The sequence below is a fragment of the Mizuhopecten yessoensis genome, unplaced genomic scaffold, assembly GCF_002113885.1.
Source record: "Mizuhopecten yessoensis strain PY_sf001 unplaced genomic scaffold, ASM211388v2 scaffold7473, whole genome shotgun sequence".
Taxonomy (NCBI): Eukaryota; Metazoa; Mollusca; class Bivalvia; order Pectinida; family Pectinidae; genus Mizuhopecten; species Mizuhopecten yessoensis.
In genome coordinates, this window is record NW_018407065.1 from 1,825,376 (window position 1) to 1,850,976 (window position 25,601).

A 25,601-nucleotide genomic window follows, 5' to 3' on the forward strand; every position below is an offset into this window, starting at 1 on the left:
TAATCATTTCTCCGAACCGGAAATGACCATTGACCCCGGAAATTTGTAGGCAGACGATGGGGTTATCCGATCTGTCGAAACAATAATGTTTCATAGTTATCTATAGAACAAAATGACGTTTATTGAAACTGATACAGCAGCGCAAGAAAGGTAAAATTTTCATACAAATTTCGTTTAATTCTACGAAAACGATAAGGCATCCTTATTCTAATTATATTACTACTAAGTCAGTAAGTGTGGTAACATTTTTGTAACAGCCAAACAGGTCATGAGCTGCAATGTCATCATCATCACGTCCTGATGTTTTCAGTTTGTCACATGGTGACATCATGATATGCTAATATGATTATATACCATTAATTATTAGTAACGGTCTAGTAATCACTCTTAACGAAAAGTACTGAATAACAGTAAGTCATTCAGCACTGATAACATCCAATAAACTACATTTACTGATCATTGATACATGTAATTAAAATGAAAACAAAACACATACAGCACAGTACATTACAGTAGGCATGCCTCCAGCAGCTGTCAAGAGAACACTAATCGAAAAAGCATGGAAAAATGGGATTTTTTACTTTATATGTTATTCTTATTACAACTTATATTAAAGCTTCTGCAATTTAGCTTCTGCACTGGACAGTTAATTGTAACAGCTAAGGAATTTGAGGGGAAAATACTGCCTTACTGGCAAGCTAGCTTTTCAAGTGATGCATTATAACGTAGGGTCCCGCTCACTAGTCCAGCAATGTTGAGCATGGTCAGTAGTTGGATGGAAGAACAAACGCACGTTACATTTGGTGGCAGCATGGTGACTCTGTGCGATCATGTAAGGCCAGTTCCTGGTGGTTAGGGAAGGTGCATTGATGCACAGGGATCCGGAAGGACCAATGGGATTCCCCAGGCCAAGTCTCGGGACAAGACTTCTCGTAAGTTGATTGATTGATAGGTTTTACGTCCAATTCACTACTGAGGAGTTCAGTTATCCAGCAGCAGAAGAAAAGATGGGAAAATGAGTAGAAGTAAAGTATGGAGTGAAGGGATAGAAGAGGGAGACAGGGAAGAGAAGGAGTCGTCTATCCTTTATGTATTTACTTTATAAGTCTAATTTTTGTAAGATGGCTCCAATTCCTAATATTTGCCTTAACACATAACACTAGCCGTATTATAAGCAGCACCAAGTGAGGTAAAAAGCCACCAACATCCACACCAGCTCCTAACTATTCTATAAATTTGTTTTGTACATATATTTAAGAAGTCCTTCTAAATCTCTTAATAAAGAGAACCTAGTTGTAACGGCCAAAAATAAAGCTAACCCTATCCTCTGTGCTGGCGTAACCACGCCTGCTCTTTTTCGAAAAAACTCAAGAGGGTTTTTTCCATGCGAGATTGGACAGTTCTCACATGGGCCACCATTTATTGTCCCATCCGACGGACTGTGTGTTAGTGGTTAGTGGTAAGAGACATGCAGGTGCTGTTTTTTGTTGTCTGTTCATGTAATCCGCTCTTCATCATTCTTCATTATAAATAAAGCTTACTGTACTTTACCAATATCCTCTTACTTAAAAACCTCATCATGTCTTTCACTGTGGTTCTATTCATCATTCCAACTTTTCATGTTTTTTAATGTATAGTGTGATTATTAGTAATATCTTGCAAAACAATATTTTACCCATGAAAGGTTAAATACCAAAGTCTTGTCAAAAAATGTTTTCTTCCCTTTAACAAAATCTAATATACATAGTTAAGATACATCATTTTAACTCACAAGAAATAAAAAGGGAAATTTATTTCTTGCCAAACCAAAGTCTAAGTTTGACATTTATCCGAAAATGAAATTGTCAAGCTGAATGCTTTTCGAACTACTAGAAAAATACTGCAGAAAAATCATCAAACATTTCACTCACTAAAAATTTAATCACTTGCAAAACTTTGCTGATTAAATGAACAAATGCAACCAATAGCAAATACTCACAGTAAAAGACAAATTATCAATGATGCATATAGAACTAAGGATATCTTCAAGGTTTGGGTAATACAGTATCAATAAATAAATTGCTCAGATATTTCTAACCACATAATAAGTATTTTGATCAACTTATGATTTATATACATTTACAATGTATATTGTTGTGTTAAGTAAAACCAAAATTCAATAACATTTTATTTTATTCTGAAGGTTCAATCTCCTGCTGCTGGAACCGGGAGAAATCTATTTTGAAGACTTCAGTGTATTTTTTTATCCAAGTAATCTGTCAGAAGCTGAAGCCATCAAAAGGTGATATATTTTTCAAGTACCAGTACAGAACTTGTGTATAGTTTGATATGCATATACATTGTATGTATTGAAAGTTTATGTTTTTTTTGCTTAGGATTAAAATGCGAACATTCTCTGGGCTCATTTAGCAATCAAATATAAATGGTATTTTTAGGTCACCTGAGCTTTGCTCAAGTGACCTATTCCAATCACTTTCCGTCCGTCGTCGTGCATCGTGCGTACACTTTTTACATTATCAACTTCTTCTCAAGAACCAGTGGATGGAATCTTTTCAATCTTGGTCAGAATCATCCTTGTTAGATGAGGCTACCAAATTGTAAAATTGGGATCCCTACCCCAACCCTAGGGGCCAGGGCAGGGAAAATTAACCAATATTTCAAAAATCTTCTTCTCCAGTCTCAGAGGTATTACAGTCATTTTCTCTGCATGAATGGAAAGATCATCAGCAGCTTTATTTAAATTGTAAATTTCAGAACCCCCGAGCTATTCGTTCTCCCTTGGGGAGGGGGTAAAGTTTACTATAGTTTGTATAGGGAAACAACACTTTTGGGTATATTTTGACAATTTTCTGTTGGAAATTATTTTTACTTGGTGAGAATTATCCTTGGAGGAGGAAGATGGTTTTAAATTGTAAAATTGGGATTCCTACCCCAACCCTAGGGCCAGGGCGGGGCCCAAAACGGAAAATTAGCCAATACAGTACATTTCACCTAATATCACGTCGCTTAATGTCACTTTTCGGTTATTATCATTTTTTTTGATGCCCCGTTTTTCCTGCTATATAATCTATGCAATTCAAATTTTTTATTATCACCTGATTTTATGTCGATTTATCTTAATATCACTTTATTTTGGCCACTGTCACAAAAAAAATGCAGGTAAATGGTGGTAATGATTCATGATAAATGCCCTGGAGACCTTCTGTCACACCCTGGACGCGTTATGTAAACAATGCCTGGCAGGGTATTTTTTACACCTGGCTGACTGTCAAACAATAGGTTACACCTGGCTGAGTGTTAAACAATAGGTTGACTTACATACTTGTTAACAGGATATTCACCTGTGGTTGGGGGAGCTAGGACAGTCTAACATCTGTAAACTTTTCTAATGCCAAGTGTGATGTAATCTTTCAACTAATTATATCATGTGTACTATCTTCGATTACACACTTGCAGCAAATATCTAAATAAATTAAACTATAAAAAGATGTTACTAGCGAAAGAACAGTATATATATATCAATATAAAAGTAAATATTTACCAAGTCTCATGTTTACAATTGAATTTGATGCAGAATACCAGCCAAATACTTGTATGCCTACATCACTACTGCAGTAAACAATCATAATTATGATCGTACTGATCGTCATTTTGCTACTAACTATATGAAATGTAACTGCATACTGAAATGAAATACAAATAATATATTTATTTCTATACTTATTTACTTATATCTATATTTCAACTAGAGTAAAGAACAAGGTTAGTTACAAAATATCAATCTTCTTCGTAGAGCCACATCACTTAGGCATTTTACTAAGTTCACTTCCGGTTTTGAGGGCTGAAAAACGTCAGAAAATATTTATTCTGTTAATGTCATGTTTCTGTTAATATCATGTTTTTCTCTGACAAATGGGAAGTGATATTAAGAGAAATCTACTGTATTTCAAAAATCTTCTTCTCCAGACTCAGAGGTATTACAGTCATTTTCTCTGCATGGATGGAAAGATCATCAGGGGCTTTATTTAAATTGTAAATGTCAGGACCCCCGAGCTATCCATTCTCCCTTGGGGAGGGGGTAAAGTTTACTGTAGTTTATATAGGGAAACAACACTTTTGGGTATATTTTGACAATTTTCTGTTGGAAATTATTTTTACTTGGTGAGAATTATCCTTGGAGGAAGAAGATGGTTTTAAATTGTAAAATTGGCATTCCTACCCCAACCCTACGGGCCAGGGCGGGCCCAAATGGGAAAATTAGCCAATATTTCAAAAATCTTCTTCTCCAGACTCAGAGGTATTACAGTCATTTTCTCTGCATGGATGGAAAGATCATCAGGGGCTTTATTTAAATTGTAAATTTCAGGACCCCCTAGCTATCCGTTCTCCCTTGGGGAGGGGGTAAAGTTTACTATAGTTTATATAGGGAAACAACACTATTGGGTATCTTTTGACAATTTTCTGTTGGAAATTATTTTTACTTGGTAAGAATTATCCTTGGAGGAGGAAGATGGTTTTAAATTGTAAAATTGGGATTCCTACCCCAACCCTAGGGCCAGGGCGGGGCCCAAAAGGGAAAATTAGCCAATATTTCAAAAATCTTCTTCTCCAGACTCTGAGTCTTATACTACAGTCATTTTCTCTGCATGGATGGAAAGATCATCAGGGGCTTTATTTAAATTGTAAATGTCAGGACCCCCGAGCTATCCATTCTCCCTTGGGGAGCGGGTAAAGTTTCCTGTAGTTTATATAGGGAAACAACACTTTTGGGTATATTTTGACAATTTTCTGTTGGAAATTATTTTTACTTGGTCAGAATCATCTTTGGTGGATGACAGTATCACATTGTAAACTTGGAATTCCTGCCCCATCCACAGGGGTTAGAGCAGGGCCCCAAAGGGAACATTTACAAATATTCTAAAATTCTTATCCTTTGATGACATGACAAGTATTGTATTTCACTTAGTTTACATGCTGATTTCCACATCACATCTAAACAATAAAATAAAGCTACCAGTACCTATGATATAACTCAGGTGACCGCTAAGGCCCTTGGGCCTCTTGTTTAGCTCACCTGTCCAAAGGGCAAATATTATTTAATAATTGACCCTGGGGTCCGGCTCCATCCCTAGGGACTTATTTATTGGGTCATAACTGTTGAGATTGAGATAAACAGTTGTAATCCCCACCCTATAACCATACCATTGCTGAGCATTAAGAGACAAACACAATCATGATATTAGTATTGACTCCTGTTTCTGGCCCCATCTTTAGCCCTAGAGACTTAATTTCTAGGATATAACTTTGAAATGGTTGAGATCCCCAGTCTATAGCCATGTATATACCATTGCTGGGGATTATGATTTAAGTGAGCGATACAGGCCCTCTGGGACTCTTGTTTATTGTAAGAGTCAGCTGATGGAATCTTTTTACATATGTATTACTTTTCTTTTATTATTTCAACAGGAAACAAAGGGGACATCTGAAGATCTGCTCTAAATCTATTGTATTTGTTCCTAAGGAGAGCCAGCATCCTATTCTTAAGGTGAGGAAAGCATATATTTTAATAAACTAATGAAGTTTCTTTGATTTGTGTTCAACAGTGCTAGCTCATGAAATGTATTGTGATTCATTTTCTGATTTTTTTTCTATTTTAGTTTCCACTGAAATATGTCAAGGAAATCAATGAATGGTCAGGTGGCCTGTTTTCAAGGTAGGAATTTTAAACACAAGCTTTCCAAATATCAAAGATATGTAACCAGGTGAAATAGTTATATATGGATGTACATGTAGTATGAATGGCCAATTAAAAAAAACCCACACAACTGTTCCAGTGAGCATTTATTTTTAGTGATTTATTCATTGATTTTGTATTTGATTTTTGAAAAATAATATGGTCAATGGTAAGCCTGTTTGTTTTCTTGGCTTTTACTGATCCTCTGTAATTTAACAAAACTATCTACCAATAATTAAAAAGCAATAAATAAATGAATGTATCATTAGCATTTTGTGATTCTTTCCTGTCTAACTAGATCATCAATAATCTTTGACCTCAGATATTTATGTTAATAAAAATACATGTACATGTATAATCACTTCAACCAATATGTGCATTTTTTTTTTGTAGAATGGACATGAATGACCGCATGGTGAAGATCAAGTCTGATCAAGTCATTGCTATGAAGGAAAAAAACATAATTGCTCCATATACATTCCTAAAGGTAGCTAGAAGTCAGGGAAATCTAACATTGACATTAGCAGAATATAAATCATAATGAAATATTATATGTTGTTCCTTTTCGTTGAAACTGATAAAATTACTAAAACTTGTTACAACATAATGGAGATACCAATATGCATGTAAATTTTCATATTCCAGTACATCAATGTTATGTGTAAAGTTTTAAATAATGATGCAAATTGGTCTGGAAACACTGATAGAACAACTGCTTGTTATTTTAATACATATTAAAAGAAAAGAAAAACCATGTTAAGTCTTTTAAAATATCACCCATTAGGTATATGTACCAGTAAACGAATAGTAGAGTGAAAGTATATAAAAATTCTGTTTTTTTTTATGGTAGATTTCTTTTATGTTAGTGTTTGTGTCCACTTTCATTGTTCAGGAGCCTGTAGAGCTGAGATTTTCCCTGAACTATGTGACTGCCGATGACTGCCTTCCCCAGATGTGTCAGCTACATCGGGCATCTACTCTTCCTCCTGCAGACCAGTCTGCCATGGTGTGTAAAGATAGGGTTAGATCTTCAACATAAGATAGTTGCTTTTTCAATGATACCGGTAATTGTTTTGGCAGTACATTGTACATAGCTACATGATCTGATACTGGTTTGTCCTTTTGAATGATTTAATGTATAAATCATTGTCTTGTATAGCCCTTGTTGTCATACTTCGTTATATGTTCAGTGTAATTTTCAAAGGAAAACTAGAAGCACATTGCAATTGACCAACATATTTATCTTAAAATCTGAATTGTATCAACAAAATGTACATCACTTTTATATATAATTAAGGCAACAGCTGGACGCTTAGAAAGTTGAAACAGTGTATACATGTTATCCAGCCTTTCTTTCACTGTCACCTGGAATTAAAATTACAATCAGCACATGCCCATTCTATCAGGGGTCATGTTGTAATTGGTTGCCTACTACTCTGCATTATCATTGAATTGAAAGATGAAGGTACAGGGTAGACCAATCTTATTAGAAAAAGATACATATAACTAACTCTCATCGCATTATCTTTCCTCTCTCAGAAATAATGAATTAAACTCTAAGACATTTTCTTGTTTTATTTTAAAGATCAATGCCATTGTTTTGTCAAGGAGATCTCGAGTGAATTTTAACACAAGCTGGTGAGTTTTAATGTTGTGTAATCTTTGTATACAAACCACTTTCGACATTGAAATCTTTGTGAGACAGGTTTGGTGTACAATTTGCATCTTGATATTATCTTCTTTTGATATTGATTTAGATATATAAGATTTTTCAAAGTAAAAATTACTACATGCATATATGTATGTCACAAGTAAAACTAAATTGAAATTATTCTATTTTTGATAAACTTGTATTAAACAATCCTGTAATTTTTATATAGTCTGAAAAAATGTAAATACAGAGGTTTAAAAATGTATCATCTATGCTACTGTGTTGCTGGTTTGTTTTAGGCTGGATGACCTGTATGAAAAGATCCTAATGGAGGCCCAGGGTGACAAGATCAGCCCTCTGGTGACCAACCCTGGTCGCATCATGCTGACCTCTTCACGGCTCTACTTCCAACCTTTCAACAACATAGAAAGTGTAAGTAAAAGCCCTTCAACAACTAAAGGACTTCACAGATTTAGAGAGTGATCTTTCAATAACATAGTGTGAATTACAATCCTTCAACAATGTAGAAAGTGTGAGATCCGGCCTTTCAACAACATGAAGAGAGGATGTAACTTATAGTTCTGAAACAACAGAGGGAGTGTAAGTCGGCTTCTCGACATCATATAAGGTTTAAATTAGTCTATGGATAACGTAACATGAGTGTACTGGTAAGTCACATTCCTTCAGCAAGAGCATATACAGTCAATATCTCTTTACATGCATGTGTCGCAATTGTTGACCTTATTGCCACTTAACCCTTTCTCCCCAATATAACTTAAGTAGACTCAACCATACAATGATCTGACAAGTCCATAATTGTCCATAGAGAAAACGTTAATAAATACATGTATATAACCCCAAATCAGTGTTTCATGTATCATATGATATTGAATCCCTATTCAAAACACAAAGTCACAAACAGATTGAGTTTAACTACTGTTTTGTTCCTAATACAGTCATTCCCATTTTTATTTTAGGTGCCAGTCATAAAGATAAGATTTAAAGACATGAAGCGAGTGATAAAGAGAAGATTTCTCCTCCGACAACTGGTATGTAAACAGTGTGTTACACAAATCTATTTCTCATTAATCTCTGTTCATTTAGCATAAAATGAGACACTGGATTACCGTTACGTATTCTTCTGTTCATACTTACCCATTTAAGTTGTACATATAGATAATAATTGAGGTCATAATTATTGTCAGTACATTTGTATTATACTAGTTATGATTTACTGTGCTTTTTCAGGGTATAGAAATATTTTGTCAAGAGAATTCCACCTGTCCACACCTGTATTTGTCACTGAAGACGACAGAAGAACGCAACGAATTGTATGCACATTTAATGCAGCAAAAAGGCAGGTTTATTAATAACAGATTGAATACACTATGAAAATATCATCATAACAGCTATCATATTCTTATTATAATCCCACTATTCTTTCACAATTTTCTTTATCACATCTAACATGTAATCCCAGTAACATTAATACTCCCTATCAATACCAACAAAAGGCAGTTCATTAATAAATGCTCATTTACAGATGTAAAGTTAGAAGACACTGGACAAGAAGATATGACACTACGCTGGCAGAGTGGAGATATATCAAACTATGACTATCTTATATATCTAAATAGGTAAGCCTGTGAAAATTCAGTAAATTTTATCTACCTTCCGTTCTCTCTCTCCTTCTAACCCCCTCCCTCGCACAAATTAAAGTTTCCTACCAAAATGTGTCACCCCTACATCCCCAATCAGTGCATATTAACCTACTGTAGCTATTGGTATCAATCCCTCATACATCACATGTTTTCCTAGCTACAGATTATAATCCCTCTTAGCATTACATAATAAAAAATATTTGAATTGCAGAGTTTAACTATTGTAACTTATAGAGAATTTTTACCCTGAATAATCTATCATATTATAAAATTAATACATAAGTACCATGAATTGGTTCACCATTAATTTTTGATGAACAGAATTTGTTGCCTGGAAATTACTTTTTAAGATTACCGAACGTGTAGTTCAACAAGACATATTAAGTTCCAGTATTATGTGTTATTATGTCATCCTCTAAAACAAAATGTAACATGAAACTAAGCATATCCTCTCTACTGCAACCTTCCTGCAGCCTGATGTATTCTTGACGTGTTATACAATGTAGTATATTGTTGTACTCTCATTTCTCCAGTGTTGCTGACCGCAGCTTCAGTGACTTAACACAGTACCCAGTGATGCCCTGGATCATTCAAGATTACACAAGTTCACATCTCGATTTGTCCAATCCATTAACATTTCGTGATCTCAGCAAACCCATAGGAGCCCTAAATGAAGAAAGAATTTCAAAAATGAGGGTAAGATTTCAAAACGTTGATATACAGTGATTCTATGTTTATCCTTCTGACATTGCACATGTTGTTAAGTGAAGATCACTTACATGTATAAAAAAAACACACCCACATCACACGAATTGTCATGTAAATCAACACCTACTTGTAATTATCTTTGTGTGAAAGTTATATACATGTGCAGTATTTTGGGCATTTGTACTGATACTTTTTTCTTCTTTATCAGGAAAGGTATGCTGAAATGCCGGAGCCTAAATTTATGTATGGATCTCATTACTCCACACCCGGTTATGTCCTCTTCTATCTAGCTCTCATTGGCAAGTATTTATGGTTATAATTTACAGCACATTCATTTATCAATAAAATTATTCAGTTAACACTTTGAGCTTCATTGAACTTCTTGTGTTAATGTTAGTGTTATTAAAACCATATTTAAAATTAATTTAAAACAATTATGTTTTTACTTACAGCACCAGAATATGTCCTGTGTTTGCAGAATGGAAAGTTTGACCAACCAGATAGAATGTTTAACAGGTGTAGTATTGTGCTTAAAACGACTTTAAATTGACTGTGTCTGAATGATGTACTATCACCAAAACCTATTTTGACTTCAGATGTGTAGTTGATCCATATCCATACTCACATCAACAGAATGTGTTCCCTTTGAATGTGTTAACAAGTATAATGCACTTTGTGCATCCATCCATTCCTGCCTGCCTGTGTATGTTTGTCTGAATAGTTCCTTAAGTGTTTCTGCTCAGAATATGCAGAGAAAGCCAGGATTTGTTTGATACGTAGGTAAATCTAATGTCAACACCTGAAACAACATTACGCCATGACACCGACGAAAGTCTCGCACATTGGAAAACCCAGTGGAGGGAGATCTCCCACACTAGGCTCTTCAGAGGTTGGCAGCCCTGTGTAAACCCAGTGGAGGGATATGTCCCACACTGGGCTCTTCAGAGGTTGGCAGCCCTGGGTAAACCCAGTGGAGGGAGATCTCCCACACTAGACGCTTCAGAGGTTGGCAGCCCTGTGTAAACCCAATGGAGGGAGATCCCCACACTAGGCTCTTCAGAGGTTGGCAGCCCTGTGTAAACCCAGTGGAGGGAGATCTCCCACACTAGACTCTTCAGAGGTTGGCAGCCCTGTGTAAACCCAGTGGAGGGAGATCTCCCACACTCTAGGCTCTTCAGAGGTTGGCAACGTTCCCTGCTGCTGTACTCTTTCATGTAGAATGATCAAACTTGGTGTGTAGGTACATGTAGAGGGAAGATAAAGTGTGATGTACAAAATACACCTCTTTAACATTTAATTTGACCATTAACCTCATTTAAAATGTTTGTTTCTTGACCATTTTTTATATATACATATACAATTTTTTATTTGATGTTTGGAACCACATTTTTAATGTTAAGTTTCAATGGTTCAATAAATTTCCTCTATTGAATTGTATTATTCTATAATTGTATCTGTTTCGAAAATGTTTACAGTATGTATGAAACATGGCAGAATTGTATGATGGGAGCTGCTGACTTCAAAGAACTAATTCCAGAGTTTTATTCTCTTGGTTCTCCTGAGTTCCTCCTCAACAATGGGGTAAGAACTCTTTATATTTACACTATCTTCACAGGGTGCATTGAACTATTTCCAGAAATAAATTATGTCGAGTTGAAGTCATACCCAATGAAAAATGTACTGGTTGTCTGAAAAATAACTTGATTGTGCTATATCTCTGTACATTGTATGTGCATGCATGCATGTGTGAATTATTTGTTCAAAAGAACAAAATGGCAAAGTTACTCTGCTGTGATCTTGCACCAACTAACAATATTAAAGGAAGTAGCCAAGCAAAAGTAAGCAAATATTCCTCAAATTCTCCTTATAGATGAATAGTAATTATTTTTTTCCTGACAGTTAAGCAACTTTGGGATACGACAAGATGGGCGACCAGTAGGCAACGTAGAACTGCCTCCTTGGGCTGAAGGTCAGTAGGTATCAAATTTTTACTTAAGTCAGAAATGTGTTGTTCAGTCTTGTTGTCAGTGTTGATTATTCTTTTGTAATAAGCATATAATTTTCATCTATATCAGGTGGGAGAACAGTGTAAAATGCGTATTACAAATTAAAACTTTAAGAGAAACAGTAATTTGCACTTTTCATCTTTTGCCAAAACTGTGAAAATAAAACCACTTTGACAATTACTTGCTTTAAATATGCCGTAAATAGAATATCTAAACAATATCTAAGCCTCAGTGTTGTTGAAAATCATCAGGCCTTTATACTTGTTTATTGATGTATGCATGTTGTTACTCCATAATCAGGGCCTGAGGATTTTCTGCGGAAACTGCATGAGGCCCTGGAGTGTGAACATGTATCAACTCACCTCCATGGGTGGATTGACCTCATTTTTGGATACAAACAGCGGGGCTATGAGGCAGAGAAAGCTGATAATGGTAACGTTATATTTTATAATTAATTTTCATGTAATAATGATTTCAATGCAAGCTGTTGGTGCATGGTTTTGTATCATTGAGCAAAATGCTTATTACTCACTTCAATGCCTCAGGAATGAAACATTATATTATGGTCATGTATAACAGTGGCTATGCTGTGATACTCAAGAGGCACTATAAAAGGCTCCTCTGAAAGCAAGGTTATATAGAAAAACAGACCACAACAACCCCCCCCCNCCCCCAAATATGTACAGGCACTATTAAACAAATATGAAGGTAAAAGTGTCATATTTTTCATCTAGTTGAAGGTGGACATTTAATCAGATTACAATGTATTAAATAGAAATAAATTTCACTTGAGGAATTTTATACTGGTAGAACTTTCCACAGAGATGTTGCTTATCAGCCTTTATATATAGAGATAACTAAAATATGTGAATATTCATATCTAATTAACGATGTGTCATGATGATGTCTTTTCAGTGTTCTACTATATGACATATGAGGGCAGTGTGGATCTTGATAGGTAAGTCTTTATAGAAATCAGGTGTCAAGCCAGATCAAAAACAATTATTTTCTTACTATAAAAATACAGAGTAAATTTTCCAACTTTGCAGCAATTAGTTATTATTGTCACAGTTGGTGAAATATATTTCAGCATGTTGATCATGATGTTACCATTAGAAATCTTACTAAATGTATTTTTTTATCACTAATAGTATACAAGACCCCAACGAGAGAGCACGCATGGAGATACAGATTATGGAGTTTGGCCAGGTGCCCAACCAGCTATTTAAAACCCCCCACCCCCAGAGATTCACTTCCCCTTCCCCCCGGAGTGGCTCAAGTCGTACATCCAGTACTAATGAGGGGGTGATTCCAGTCACAGCAGACTCCCTCAAAGACTTCACACCTGTACATGGTAAGTATACATCATAAGTGTTGACTCCAGTGCACATCTACCACACCTCCACTAGATTATTATTATAGTCACACAAAACCATATTACTTTACCTGTATCTTTACCAGATAGATGATTTGTCGCATCAGACTCCTCTGAGATCTTCATATGAACCGATAAGTGATTGATCACATTTGACTCCCTCCCACCACCCTTACACCTGTACCAAGTAAAACATGTAATAGGTAGCATCATACTCCTCAAATCACCCTGCACACCTGTACAATCTGTACCAGATAAATGATAAATTCATAGGCCAGTATGTACCTGGGATGGAGTGCTATAAAGTTTCCTCATTAAAATGACCTGGACCTATACTATATCAAGCTCACATGGGTCAAATATGTTTAAAAAAATCTAACAACAATATCCTAAGAACCATTCGGACTAGGGTCGTGATACTTGGGTATGTTATGTAGACCAGCTGTGTGAATTGTTTTCTTCATTACAGTAATGAGGTCAAAGGTCAACTTTAAGTGCTAGTCGGGGTCAAATGTCAACTTTGGTTAAAAGCTTTAACAATCTTCTTCTCAAGTTCCACAAGGCCCAGAGTCATGATATTTGACCAGTAATTACCTGGGATGGAGTGCTATAAAGTTTCCCAATTAAAAAGACCTTGACCTATTTTCAAGGTCACAGGGGTCAAATATGTTAAAAATTTAAAACAACAATATCCTAAGAACCAAATTGACTAGAGTTATAATACTTGGGTATGTTATGTAGACCAGCAGTGGGAATGTTTTTTATTAATTACAGTAATGAGGTTAAAGGTAAACTTTAAAGTGCAAGTCGGGGGTCAAAGGTCAACAAGGGTTAAAGGCTTTAATAGTCTTCATCCCAAGTTCCATAAGGCCCAGGGTCATGATATTTGGCCAGTAGTAACCTGGGATGAAGTGCTATGACGTTTTCTCATTAAAATGGCCTTGACTGATTTTTAAGGTCACAGGGGTCAAATAGTTTCCAAATTTGATCTTAAGTTCCTATATGCCAGTTTCATGTAACAAAAGAAACAGGTGAGCGATACAGGCCCTCTGGGCCTCTTGTTTGTCACTTTTTAGACACAGCATACAATAAATTAAGGCATCTGAAAAAATTATTCCCACCTCTCCCATATGATGAACTCTTGAACAACACTAACCAAATTCAGCTCAGAATTTTATTTTCGATTCTTCAGTCCGATGTATATAGCTGTTTTGGATTAAACAATCATAATAATAAAATAATGTGGTCTATTATTAGTGTTAGAAGAGGATGAAGCTTCAAACCCTGCTGATGTAACACTGACAGACTTGACATCACTACAGCTGTACCACAAGTACACACTGCATAAAGAGTGAGTACCTTCCTACAGGTAAAGTACAGAAAGAATATAATGCTTGACAGAGGTTTTTGTGACTATGAGCAATATCATAAATTTACCTTTTCAAGAATTACATAAGGATCAGGAAATTATATTGATTTGAAATTAGAAAAAAAATGATGTGGTAGCCTTTGGCTTGCACTTTCAGATCACATGTTCAGAACTGATTTTTTTATGATGTTATTGTTTATTTGTAGTGGTGTAACAGACATCAAGTTATCAAGTGATGAGAAAAACATATTTTCCGTTTCACAAGGTGAGTACTTACTGATTTACACCACTGTGATAAACATTGAAATTCAATACTTTGTACTGAATTATCTTTTCAAATTCACGTTTAAAAATGTTGTTGGTTCCAAAAGGTGTATATTTTGTAAAATACTTCAACCATTATAACTAAGATACAAAATGTACATACATTTTGTTGTACATTAGCACCAGTGATTTTGTGGTAAATATTTTGATTTGTTCATTAAATGACTTGTTTTGATTAAATTAATCAAATAACTCTAATTTAATCAATTACTCAAACTTTCTCTTGTTAAGATAGTTTACTGAAGATGTATTCCTTGGAGGACCAACGTCAGCTGAGGAGTATCAACATTTCTACCATGGTAGGTTTGCAACGCCTACTTAACAGAAATAGTCCAGCCTTTCTTTTTTAAATGTTTTACATATTCGTTTGTGTATGTTAATTGTGCACGCACGGTAGTTTAGTGGAAGGATGCCGGCTCGTGATCATGACCGAAGGGTTGCTGGTTCGAGTCATGGCACGGTACTGTGTTGTGTCTTTGAGCAAGATACTTTACTCCACTTGTTCCAGTCTACAATTTACTCCGCTTGTTCCAGTCTACTCAGCTGTAAATGAGTACTTGGTTGGGCAGTGCAAGAAATGTTGAATGCTAGCTGTGAGAGCCGAAATAGCAGCACCAGCTGTATGCTCCCCAGGGAGTTGAGAAAGATATTAGCTGGTTGCAAAAGACCTATAACCATGGATAATAATTGGTGAACTGCTTAGAGAGGACCTACAAACTAGGTTGTGATAAAGCGGTATAAAAGAGCCTCAGATTATTATTATTTTCAATTACTAATTTGTTTGTGTAATCATGTTACTATATCAAATTGGCTGACAGTGTTTAAACTATATGCTGTCAGATTGAATTGACAGTGAATCAAGGTATACTTGTCATTTTACAGGTCTAGGAATAAAATTCTGTAGGATCAATATTATTATAAGCAATTAAAATTAATGGAACAAAGAAGCATAATTTATGCCATGCCAGTTTAATTTTAATTGACAACAATTTAATGAGTAATACTAATTTTGGTGCAATCTCATATCAAAAGGATTTAAAATACTTTAGGTTTATAATATAAATGTATTACAATTGACAATTAATGGATAGCTGTTTCAGTGGTGTTTTATTGAAATAAATTGAGGGCTCTAGTGTTCCATAACTATATTTAAGGGTATATGTAATGGCTGTGGTAATTTATTTGAGGGTTGTGCATTATAAGCTGAAAATCATTAAATGACACCGTACCCCTGCAGGTCAGAAATCGGGAAAGGAATACACCTGCTGTTACCCACCGCATGTATCATAGGAACCCCCTGCAGAATTCAATATTTGCTTTGGTGTCCTCTATTTGGGGACACAAAAGCGACCAAAATAAATCTGCTGCACCCATTGCAATATTTGGGATTATCTTTCTTTCTTCAAATTACCTTTTATTTACTAGTGCCTTGCTTGGCAACACCTCTCTTTTGACCATATGTTGGGCGTTTGCCCAGGTGAAGATAGCAATGGTTTCTGTCCCCAGCCCGGGACATACCAAAGTCCTTAAAAATAGTAGTTGTTATTCCCTGCTTAACGTTCAGCATTTAGGGGAATGGCAACAACTGGTTCACACATTGTCCGTATAATGTGACCGGACGGAATGCTGTGCTGGGTGCCTTTTGTATGCTATTTCAGTGAGATAGCACTATAAAGTCGGCATCAGATCCGTGCTATCACAAGGAGGCAAGCACACCAACATACCCTTTCTCCTGCATACACACATGCAAGCATGCATGCACACAAAACTACACACATGGATGCACATCCTTAAATGACCTTAGCTGTTAATAGGACGTTAAACAATATTAAACCAAACCAAACTATTAAATGAGGCTATATTTTAATTAGCCACAGAATTCTTTTGCCTTATAAATAAGGAATGTTGATCATTTTCATCTTTAATTGACTTGCAGGCTTTGTCTTCATGTCAGCTGATGCCAGATGATAAAACAATCATTGTAGGCTCCTGGGACAATAACGTGTGAGTATTTCCACCTTGTTTGATTTCTGAGTTTCTTCTGTGGCAAATAACTTTATTAAACTGATATTTGTTTTGAAAAAATCAAAAAGAAATCAATAACTTTCTAATTTCAACAGAACACAATTATAGCCCAAAATACTGTTTAAATAAGTTGTATTTTGTTTTGTGAAAGATCTAGAACACAAGCAATTTATGTTTGGTTTTGCATATGGACTACATGTGTACATAGGAGAAACAGTAGAATTACTAAGTTAAACATATGGGCAGTAAAATTTGTTTATACATGATCCATGGGTTCATGTTAGGAACTGTGAAATAATAAAGTACAGAAAGATTGAGATAAAGTATTGTGTTTGTCCAGTAAAGGCTATTTGACTTATTTAAGTTTTGTCTGAATGAGATATTAGAAGTAATTGGACATAATGTTTAATAAAAATATGCTATTCTGTTTGTAGTTACTTCTACAGCATAGAGTTTGGAAGGGTCCTAGACACATTGTGTGCTCATGATGATGCTGGTATGTCACAAATCTGTGTACTTTCCCTATCTCATCAGTGTTCTATATACTACAGACACTGTTTATAGTAACTTGTATCATTATAATTAATGACATTGTACAATAGAAAATGCAAAAACCTTCTGATTTACTTCATAAGATTGTTGTTTTTTTAACTAGGAAAAACTTTAAATTTATGAAATAAACTTTATTATTTACTCACATGCATATATTAGTATACATATACAACTCACATACAAAAATCTACAATATACTGTTTTATGTTGAAACTGTATTTGATGTATACTTAAATATTGTGTTGTTGTACTTTTATTGTGATTAAACAGGATGCTTCAATGTTCCTTTTTGTTTTCAGTATCAAACATACTATGGAGAAACAATAAGTTACTAACAGCTTCCTGGGACTCGACTGTCAAGGTCAGTATCTAAATCACAATGTCAAGGTCAGTATCTAAATCACAATATTGAGGTCAGTATCTTAATCACAACGTCAAGGTCAGTATCTAAATCACAATATTGAGGTCAGTATCTAAATCATAATGTTGGGGTCAGTATCTAAATCACAATGTCAAAGTAAGTGTCTCGATCACATTGTCAAGGTTAGTGTCTAAATCATAATATCGAGGTCAGTATCTCAATCATTATGTCAAGGTCAGTGTTTAGATTGTGCCCTGAATGTTCAAGAATGCAAATTATGAAAAAAAAAAATGAATGCATAAACTTTTTTCATTATATATATCAATGTCAAGGTCATTATCTACATAATGATGTTACTGTACATGTATCTTAATTACAGTGGCAACATCACAGTCTTTATGATAAAGTCTAGGTTAGATTTCTCAATATCAAGATAAGTGGCCATTAAAATTTCTTGATAGATCTCATCTTATCTTGATCTTTGAAATGAAAAATGTTATGGAACTATTGAATATGAAAGATTTTATCTTGTACACTTAGTCTTTTTTATTTTAAACATTTTTGACCTACAAAATTGGTTAGATGTTTTAAGGTTATATCTGTAGTTTAGTTACAGTTGTATCAATTTAAGAGATGTCTATTCATTTTACCACTGACAATGGTTAATTTATCATGATTTCATTCAATTGATCATGTTGACCAATACATGAAAATTCCAAGAGTTATAGATATGTGGAACAAACCTGAGAACTTATTTAATTAACAATTTTACTGATAGTTTTATAAACGGCTTTAAATAATACTTGCGCTTATAGATAAGTACAGTAAAACCTTGTTATACCGCCATCTTTTGTCCTCTGTGATTTTGGCAGTATAACAAGAGTAGCGGTACATGTATATCAGATTTATAGTTTTAAACTTAAGTGTTTACACACCAACTGAACTTATACTTATTTATTTATTTTTACTTCAGAATACGTTTTTTTCAAAATTGTAATTTAATTAATCAAATTGTTGAGGGTGCAAAACATACAGCTGATTACCTGGTCAGTCGGCAGTCACGTGTAACAATACAATGTACACACGTACGTAACATTCCTGTCATCGGGATATACCTGTACTAGACTCAAATTGGCGTTATTTAACGAGGTCAAAATAGTGTGATTTTAACCATTTGCTTCGGGAATATGGTTGCGGATGGCGGTATGCAGGTTTGGCATTACAACAGGTGCATTAACGTTGGGGAAATCCGTTCTGAGTAAATTAATGGCGGTATGCAGTTTTGGCGGTTTAACGAATGGCATTACAGCGGGATTTTTCTGTATTTAAAAAATATATTCACTACTTTATGTCTACTTTCTTGATTACGTATGTATTAATATGCTTTCACTTATTTCATCAGAAATTAATGGTGATGATGAATCACAAACTTTTAAACATTTCCCAAATAATTCTGATGCATTGTTCTTGCTACCATCATATCTCATCATTGTTACATTTAAAAGACAGGTAGAGTACATTTTTGATGAATTCACTGAGTAAAATAGTAAAGTCTCAAATGTTTCATTTTGTAGATTTGGAAATTTATCCCTCCAAGTGCTTCCACCTCCTTTACAGTGGCTGAATATGCTGTAAGTGTGAAACCTTAGAAAACTATATAATAAACCGAATAAAGTTTGGCTATATAGAAATATTTGTCAGACAGAATTTGGACTTCTTTCAAAACAAAACTGTTTTGTCTGTGATAGTACTATGGATACACAGGTGTTGAGTTCAAAAATTATCATGATTCATACCATCATAGTCATTGACCTGATTATTTGTTGTATATCATTTTGTTGGTTCATGTACATCAACTTGTAAGTTTGACGATACATAGGGTGATCACATAATAAGGACAGTAGAACACTGTATGATACCATTATTGGTTCATATTTCAACATAGTATTGCATTTAAAGAAAAAAAGATTGCTTTACTTTTTGGTCAGCATTAGTCTACAATAAATGAAGTTACTGGTTGAAGCTTAAGCTGTTGCCTGAGAGAAGCACTTAATCAAATTATTGATGGACAGATAGATGGATGGATAAATGATAAATAAAGGATTGTTAACTAGGGGCAGCTGGACCACGATGCTGGAGTGAACTGCCAGTGTACAGATGGAGGACTATCTCTCCTTGTTACTGGAACAATCGAGGGACACATCAATGTCTGGTCGATATCAAGTGGCTACCAGATAGCTTCTCATGAAGGTAAAGACAGCAATTAGTGTTAAGTAAACCTTACAGCTGAACATTACATATAGGTATACATATAGATCTAGATACTTGTTAGGGCCCACCACTAGAGATGCTGGTGCCCTATAGTAATCATGGTGTCTGTCTGGCCATCTATATTTTCATTTCTGGTGATTATTTCAGATTCCATAAGACTAATCATTTTGAAATTTTTATTCTGTATACTGAAATACAACTGCATTTTATATTCACTGTTTGTTTTGTTCTTGACTGTATCAATTCAATAAGAATTGTAAAAGCATATTTATTTCTTTTTCCAGTGCACCAGGGCAAGATCAATGATGTCACAATAAGTCCAGGTTAGTTGAAAAAATATTTCAATCGAAACTGAAAATACATGAAATGATATATTGAAGTTGTTTTCAGTGTCCGTTAATATGTAAGATGTACAGTAATTGTCATTTGTGTCAAGTCAGTGATGTTGTTTGCCTATTAAGACAGTCAGTGGTTGTATCATCTTTTCTCTGATAGTGATAAGCTTGAAGAGTTATTTCCCTTTTGACAGACTGCCGACGGATACTGAGTTGTGGAGAGGACAAAATTCTGCGTGTACTAGACATGGAGACAGGAACAGAGATATTGGTCAGGGATCTACAGACACAATGCATGTGAGTCTAACAGAGTAGCTTTATTGTGCTTGTGGCACCCTGAAAAATTATGAAGTTGTAATTAAATTGAGATATCATTTTGCAATTAATATTGGTACCATTAAGTGAATTCTGGACAATCGAAAGCTGCATGGTTGAAATTTGACAATAATAAAATTCCTAGATTGTAACACCTTTTACGGGAATTTTCTGTTTAATTGGGATAATTTCATTACAGGTGTTTTAAGTGGATTAGTGGTCTTCTGCTGACCGGTGAAGCATCAGGAAGTATTCAGCTATGGGACATGGATAAAGGTCAGATGGTCAGCACGCTAGCCACACACACTGGTATGTATCAAATTTTGTCGTGCTTGCACATCTAATGAAAATATCAATTTGGTTTCTTGCAATTGATATTCAAAAACAATCAAAAGAAAATCAGATTTGTAGTGATATTTTAAAATATTATTCCATAAATAGCAAAATATAATTTCAAAAAATTACAAATATCTTTGTAAACATGTTTGTTTAATCAGTATAAGCAGCATTACCCAAAATTCTGTTGACAGTCAACTCTTTTTATGAATTGCTTGTTTTCTGCAGGTACTGTGACATGTTTGGATCTGAAAAATAAGAGCTTATTAACTGCAGGACAGGACAAGACTGTTAGTATGTGGAAGATCCAGCAGTGATTTCTGATAATAACCTCAAAGTAGTGTGCTGGAATCTGTATAAAGAGACACCTGTAAATCTAGAGGAAATACTGAGTTAGTTTATCATGAGGTTTGTAACATGTTGTAAATAACTATAACCATATATTTTGTAAAATACTTTATTGTATTTATAACAATGCCTCATTAAGCTTCTTATTTATAGGCTGAGATTTTGAGTTTACTCTTTTGAAGTGTTTTTAATTGTTCAATATTTGAACTTAAGAAATATTAAGGAAGATACTGAAATTTTGATATACTTTTGCTAGTGAAAGTTTGCTTAAAAAAGAGGTATTTGCATTGTTCATTAGTTACTGATTGTAAATAGTAATACATATATACCACTCACAGATGTTAGGTATAGAGGGTTTACTGGAACCAGGTTGTCTATAGGTCTGTCTGTCTGTTGTTTGCACTATGCCTCCCAAACACTGCAACATTTTTGAATGATGCATGTACTTATAACACAGCCCTTACGTCAAGGGTAAGAATTAGAGTTACCTCCCTTATTTATGGAGTTATTGCCCTTTGTTTAAACCCTTTGTTTAAAAAAATGGTTTACACTACTACTCCCAAAGTGCAATACTCATTTGAATGGTATTCAGTACACAGAACCCTTACATTCAGGGGATAGGATTAAAGTATTGGTGTTAGCTCTCCTATTTATGGAGTTATATCGCTTTGCTTAAAATCATACTGTTATGGACTATTTCAAGAGTTCGTAGCGCAGGAGGGGGATATTAATTGGCCATTCTGGTGACAGTTCTAGGCCCCTTTCAGTTGAAAAGGTTAAACCTGAAAAAAACGACATGCGCAGATCTGAACGGAGGCTGACCTCGGGAATATTCAGCATGTGTAGATTGAGGGGTCGTGCCTGACCTAAACTAATATGCTGGCTATTGCTAGTTTGCTTTATTTCTTGATAAAACAAGGCCAATTAACATGTAGATTTTAATATACATCATTTAGTGGGTGCATGATAAAAGAACATATTATTCTTTATACAATCATATATGTTGTTATTTATTCTCTGGAACTGTGCATTATTTAGCTGTGCCTACAGTTCAGTCCAAGTGTGTTTATTTATCTTGGAATATTTTTGTGCCACCTGAACTGTTTCACCCGAATACGCAAATGCGACCCTAGTTTAATATGATATTTAACATTTTTCTGAAGTGTCATAAAAAGTGGTTTCATTCCAGGATAATTTGACGATGCAATATAGACACATCTTCAATGTCAATTATTGGTTTCTTACCAGCTCAGGATCAACAATCATGTCAACGTACACAGTAAATATATATCGATCTTGAATACTGATTTGTTACTTTCATGTTATAAATCAATGAAAATATACGTACAGTGTATAATGTAAAAAAAATGATATCCATGTGAAGTAGGTAAGTACATGTATAAGAAAAAATAAGTTATAACTATCTACCATATTAAAACTAACTGTTTTCCCCCTTCACCATTCACAGTTTTATTTGAAGGGTGAAAGCTGCTGGTTTTAATTCGGTTGTTATACTGTATTTTTTCTATGCAGTAAATATAAATTCAACATGTGAAAATGAAGGAGGACTTCTTTTAAAGGAAGGATTTCCCTAGCTTGTATGGACTCTATATTATGGCTGGCTTCCTTTGTTATTTTATGTAGCCTGCTTAACAGAAAACACATTTATTGTTCTACAGGAGGAAGAACAATATATACATGTACACAATGGACATGTAATCTCATGGACCGTTTTCTACTGTTATGACAGGAAGTATTGGATTTAGTCTCCATCATCTATGTAATCAAATGACGTCTGTGTTACAGTATCATAATCGACATGACAGCAACATGTGTTTGAGGCATATATATTTTAGTTCAGTTGGATATCCAGCTTAGAATTGAAAATGTATCAACCAAAGTAATTACTTAATACATTTGAGGCTTTCAATGGAAATCATGTAAAGTTACTACTTAACAACAGGTAACTAGCACATCTCTTAGAGTTAGACAATGGTGTCTAAATATATGTTTATATAGATGATACGTGTGTTCTTGTGATGTGACCAGTAAACATGCTGTACATTATTTTGAATTAACACCATGTACTGCTACTGGCTCCATGCTTTTTGATTTCATGCATAGCTTCTATTTATTCCATCCCAAGAAATTATTCATTCCATATTTTCAAAAAAAAATGTCATGACAATCCATTTGAGTAATATTGGATCGCTACGATGTTCCATATTATACATGCTGTTTAGACATCTCAGATTTTATAAAATTTGAATTAAGATGAAGTGGACACATTACATTCTTTTATCAAAAAAATGATATGCAAACCTATATAACATATGTGCGAATTACTTTCATTCATAGTCAGTATGTTTTATTGGTATACGTCTATCATTTTGAAATGTATTGTGTTCTAGTCATTTGCTGTTATATACAACACACATTACCAGTATTCAGTTTTGCTTAGAATAATTTAAATATTGGTACCTGCTGAATTTCAGCAATTTTTCACAATTTGATATTAATATGATATTAATAATTATAGTTATTTTTTCCAATACCAAAGAAGTACTGAATTTTCCATAAATTCAGCAGATAATATGTACCTAGCTGCTGTAAAGCTGTGTGGCACTTGTAAGATTACAGTCCATCTATAATAGATTTAAAAGCATATCCTACCAGATATATCCATTTATATGGTTTAAGCGTTAAGGAATGCATATCAATCGCTTTTAAATTAATGTGGTCCATGTTTCATGTTAGATAGTGTTGGAAAGTTGATACTTTTAAATAAAGCTGTTGGTCCAGACTCAATTAATAATAGGATGCTAAAATATACAGCTTCCTCTGTCTGTAAACCTTTGTGTATCCTCTTTAACAGATCACTTTCAGAAAACTGCTTCCCTAGTACGTGGAAATTAGCAAATGTTGTACCTTTATTTAAGGAAGATAATCCCAGTATGGTTTCAAACTATATTTAGACCAATATCTCCGCTAAGTTGTATCAGTAAGATGTTGGAACGTTTAGTTTTTAAGAATATTTATAACTTCTTTCACACCAATAATTCATTTTACAAATATCAATCAGGGTTCTTACCAGGCCACTCCACCGTATTCCAACTTTTGGAAATCTACCATAGTATTGTCTCTGCTCTGGACAACCAACAAGACTGTTGTATAGTCTTTTGTGATCTATCCAAAGCTTTTGATAGGGTATGGCATAGGGGATTGTTGTACAAATTAGAAAAATATGGTGTGACAGGTAATATTTTGAATTGGTTAAAAAGTTACTTATTAGATAGAAAATATAGAGTATAAGCAGATTATTTGCTGATGACACATCCTTGGGTAAATCATCTGCAACCACCGGAGAGATGGAAACTTATATAAATCATGATCTATCTATTTTGGAAAATTGGTCAAAGAAATGGTTAATGAAATTCAATGCAGTAAAAACAAATATGATCTTTATTTCAAAAAGACGAAATACTACATTATCTGATATTGTATTTCAAAAGATTACTTTACTATTCGTGCAACATCATAAACATCTAGGTCTTTATTTCTCCAGTGATGGCAGATGGTCATACCATATTGACTGTATTGCCAAGTCAGCATACAAAAAACTAGTATTACTCAAAAAACTTAAATATTCAGTGTCTAGATATTCTTTATCTGTTCTTTATAAAACATATATTTGTCCCTAATTGGAGTACGCATCGGTAGTCTGGGATGGGTGTTCTCAACCAGACTCTGAAACTGGAAGAAATCACCTGGTAAGAAATCTTAGGAACTTAAATTTTCCAGAGATCCTCCTAACAGACATGAACACACTTCTCTGGGGTAATCATGATCTCACTTTTGAATAAAACAGTAAAACCTTTACCTATGTATGTAAGTACATTAAGGATACAAACCGCTTCTAGTAAGTAGTCTTAATTACAACAATTACATCATCTTCGAAGATTTAAATTTTCTTTATCTGTATGAAAACCTCGGTTAATTCTCTATGAGTAGGTCGGGGTACAGAGAAACAGTTGTCACCAACCTATGTTGTTAATTCAACTTAAATTTAAAAAAAAAAAAAAAATGTACATGTTAAGACAGCTATATGATGTACGTAAAATGTATTTAAGTTAGGAGAGGGCTTAATTAAGTTGTAAGAACTTGTGCCCAATCCTTTTTGTCATTTTCAAGACAATAAAAATATGTTTAAACTAAAGTTGATACTACACT

General features: G+C 34.4%; 1 protein-coding gene across 1 annotated transcript; it reads left to right on the forward strand.

Moving 5' to 3' along the window:
- Window positions 1-43: 43 nt before the first annotated feature.
- Window positions 44-25,495, forward strand: LOC110453647 (protein FAN-like). Its single transcript, XM_021502687.1, has 31 exons — window positions 44-150; window positions 2,183-2,281; window positions 5,467-5,545; window positions 5,658-5,713; window positions 6,128-6,221; window positions 6,627-6,740; window positions 7,320-7,372; window positions 7,685-7,817; window positions 8,363-8,434; window positions 8,634-8,742; window positions 8,929-9,022; window positions 9,580-9,742; window positions 9,963-10,053; window positions 10,207-10,270; window positions 11,230-11,335; window positions 11,654-11,723; window positions 12,061-12,192; window positions 12,676-12,718; window positions 12,912-13,114; window positions 14,393-14,486; window positions 14,711-14,769; window positions 15,060-15,127; window positions 16,765-16,832; window positions 17,288-17,349; window positions 17,705-17,766; window positions 19,341-19,397; window positions 19,881-20,016; window positions 20,322-20,360; window positions 20,567-20,669; window positions 20,887-20,996; window positions 21,252-25,495. The coding sequence occupies exons 1-31, from the start codon at window positions 113-115 to the stop codon at window positions 21,338-21,340; spliced, it is 2,760 nt and encodes a 919-aa protein (XP_021358362.1). The 5' UTR covers window positions 44-112; the 3' UTR covers window positions 21,341-25,495.
- The last annotated feature ends 106 nt before the right edge of the window (window positions 25,496-25,601 follow it).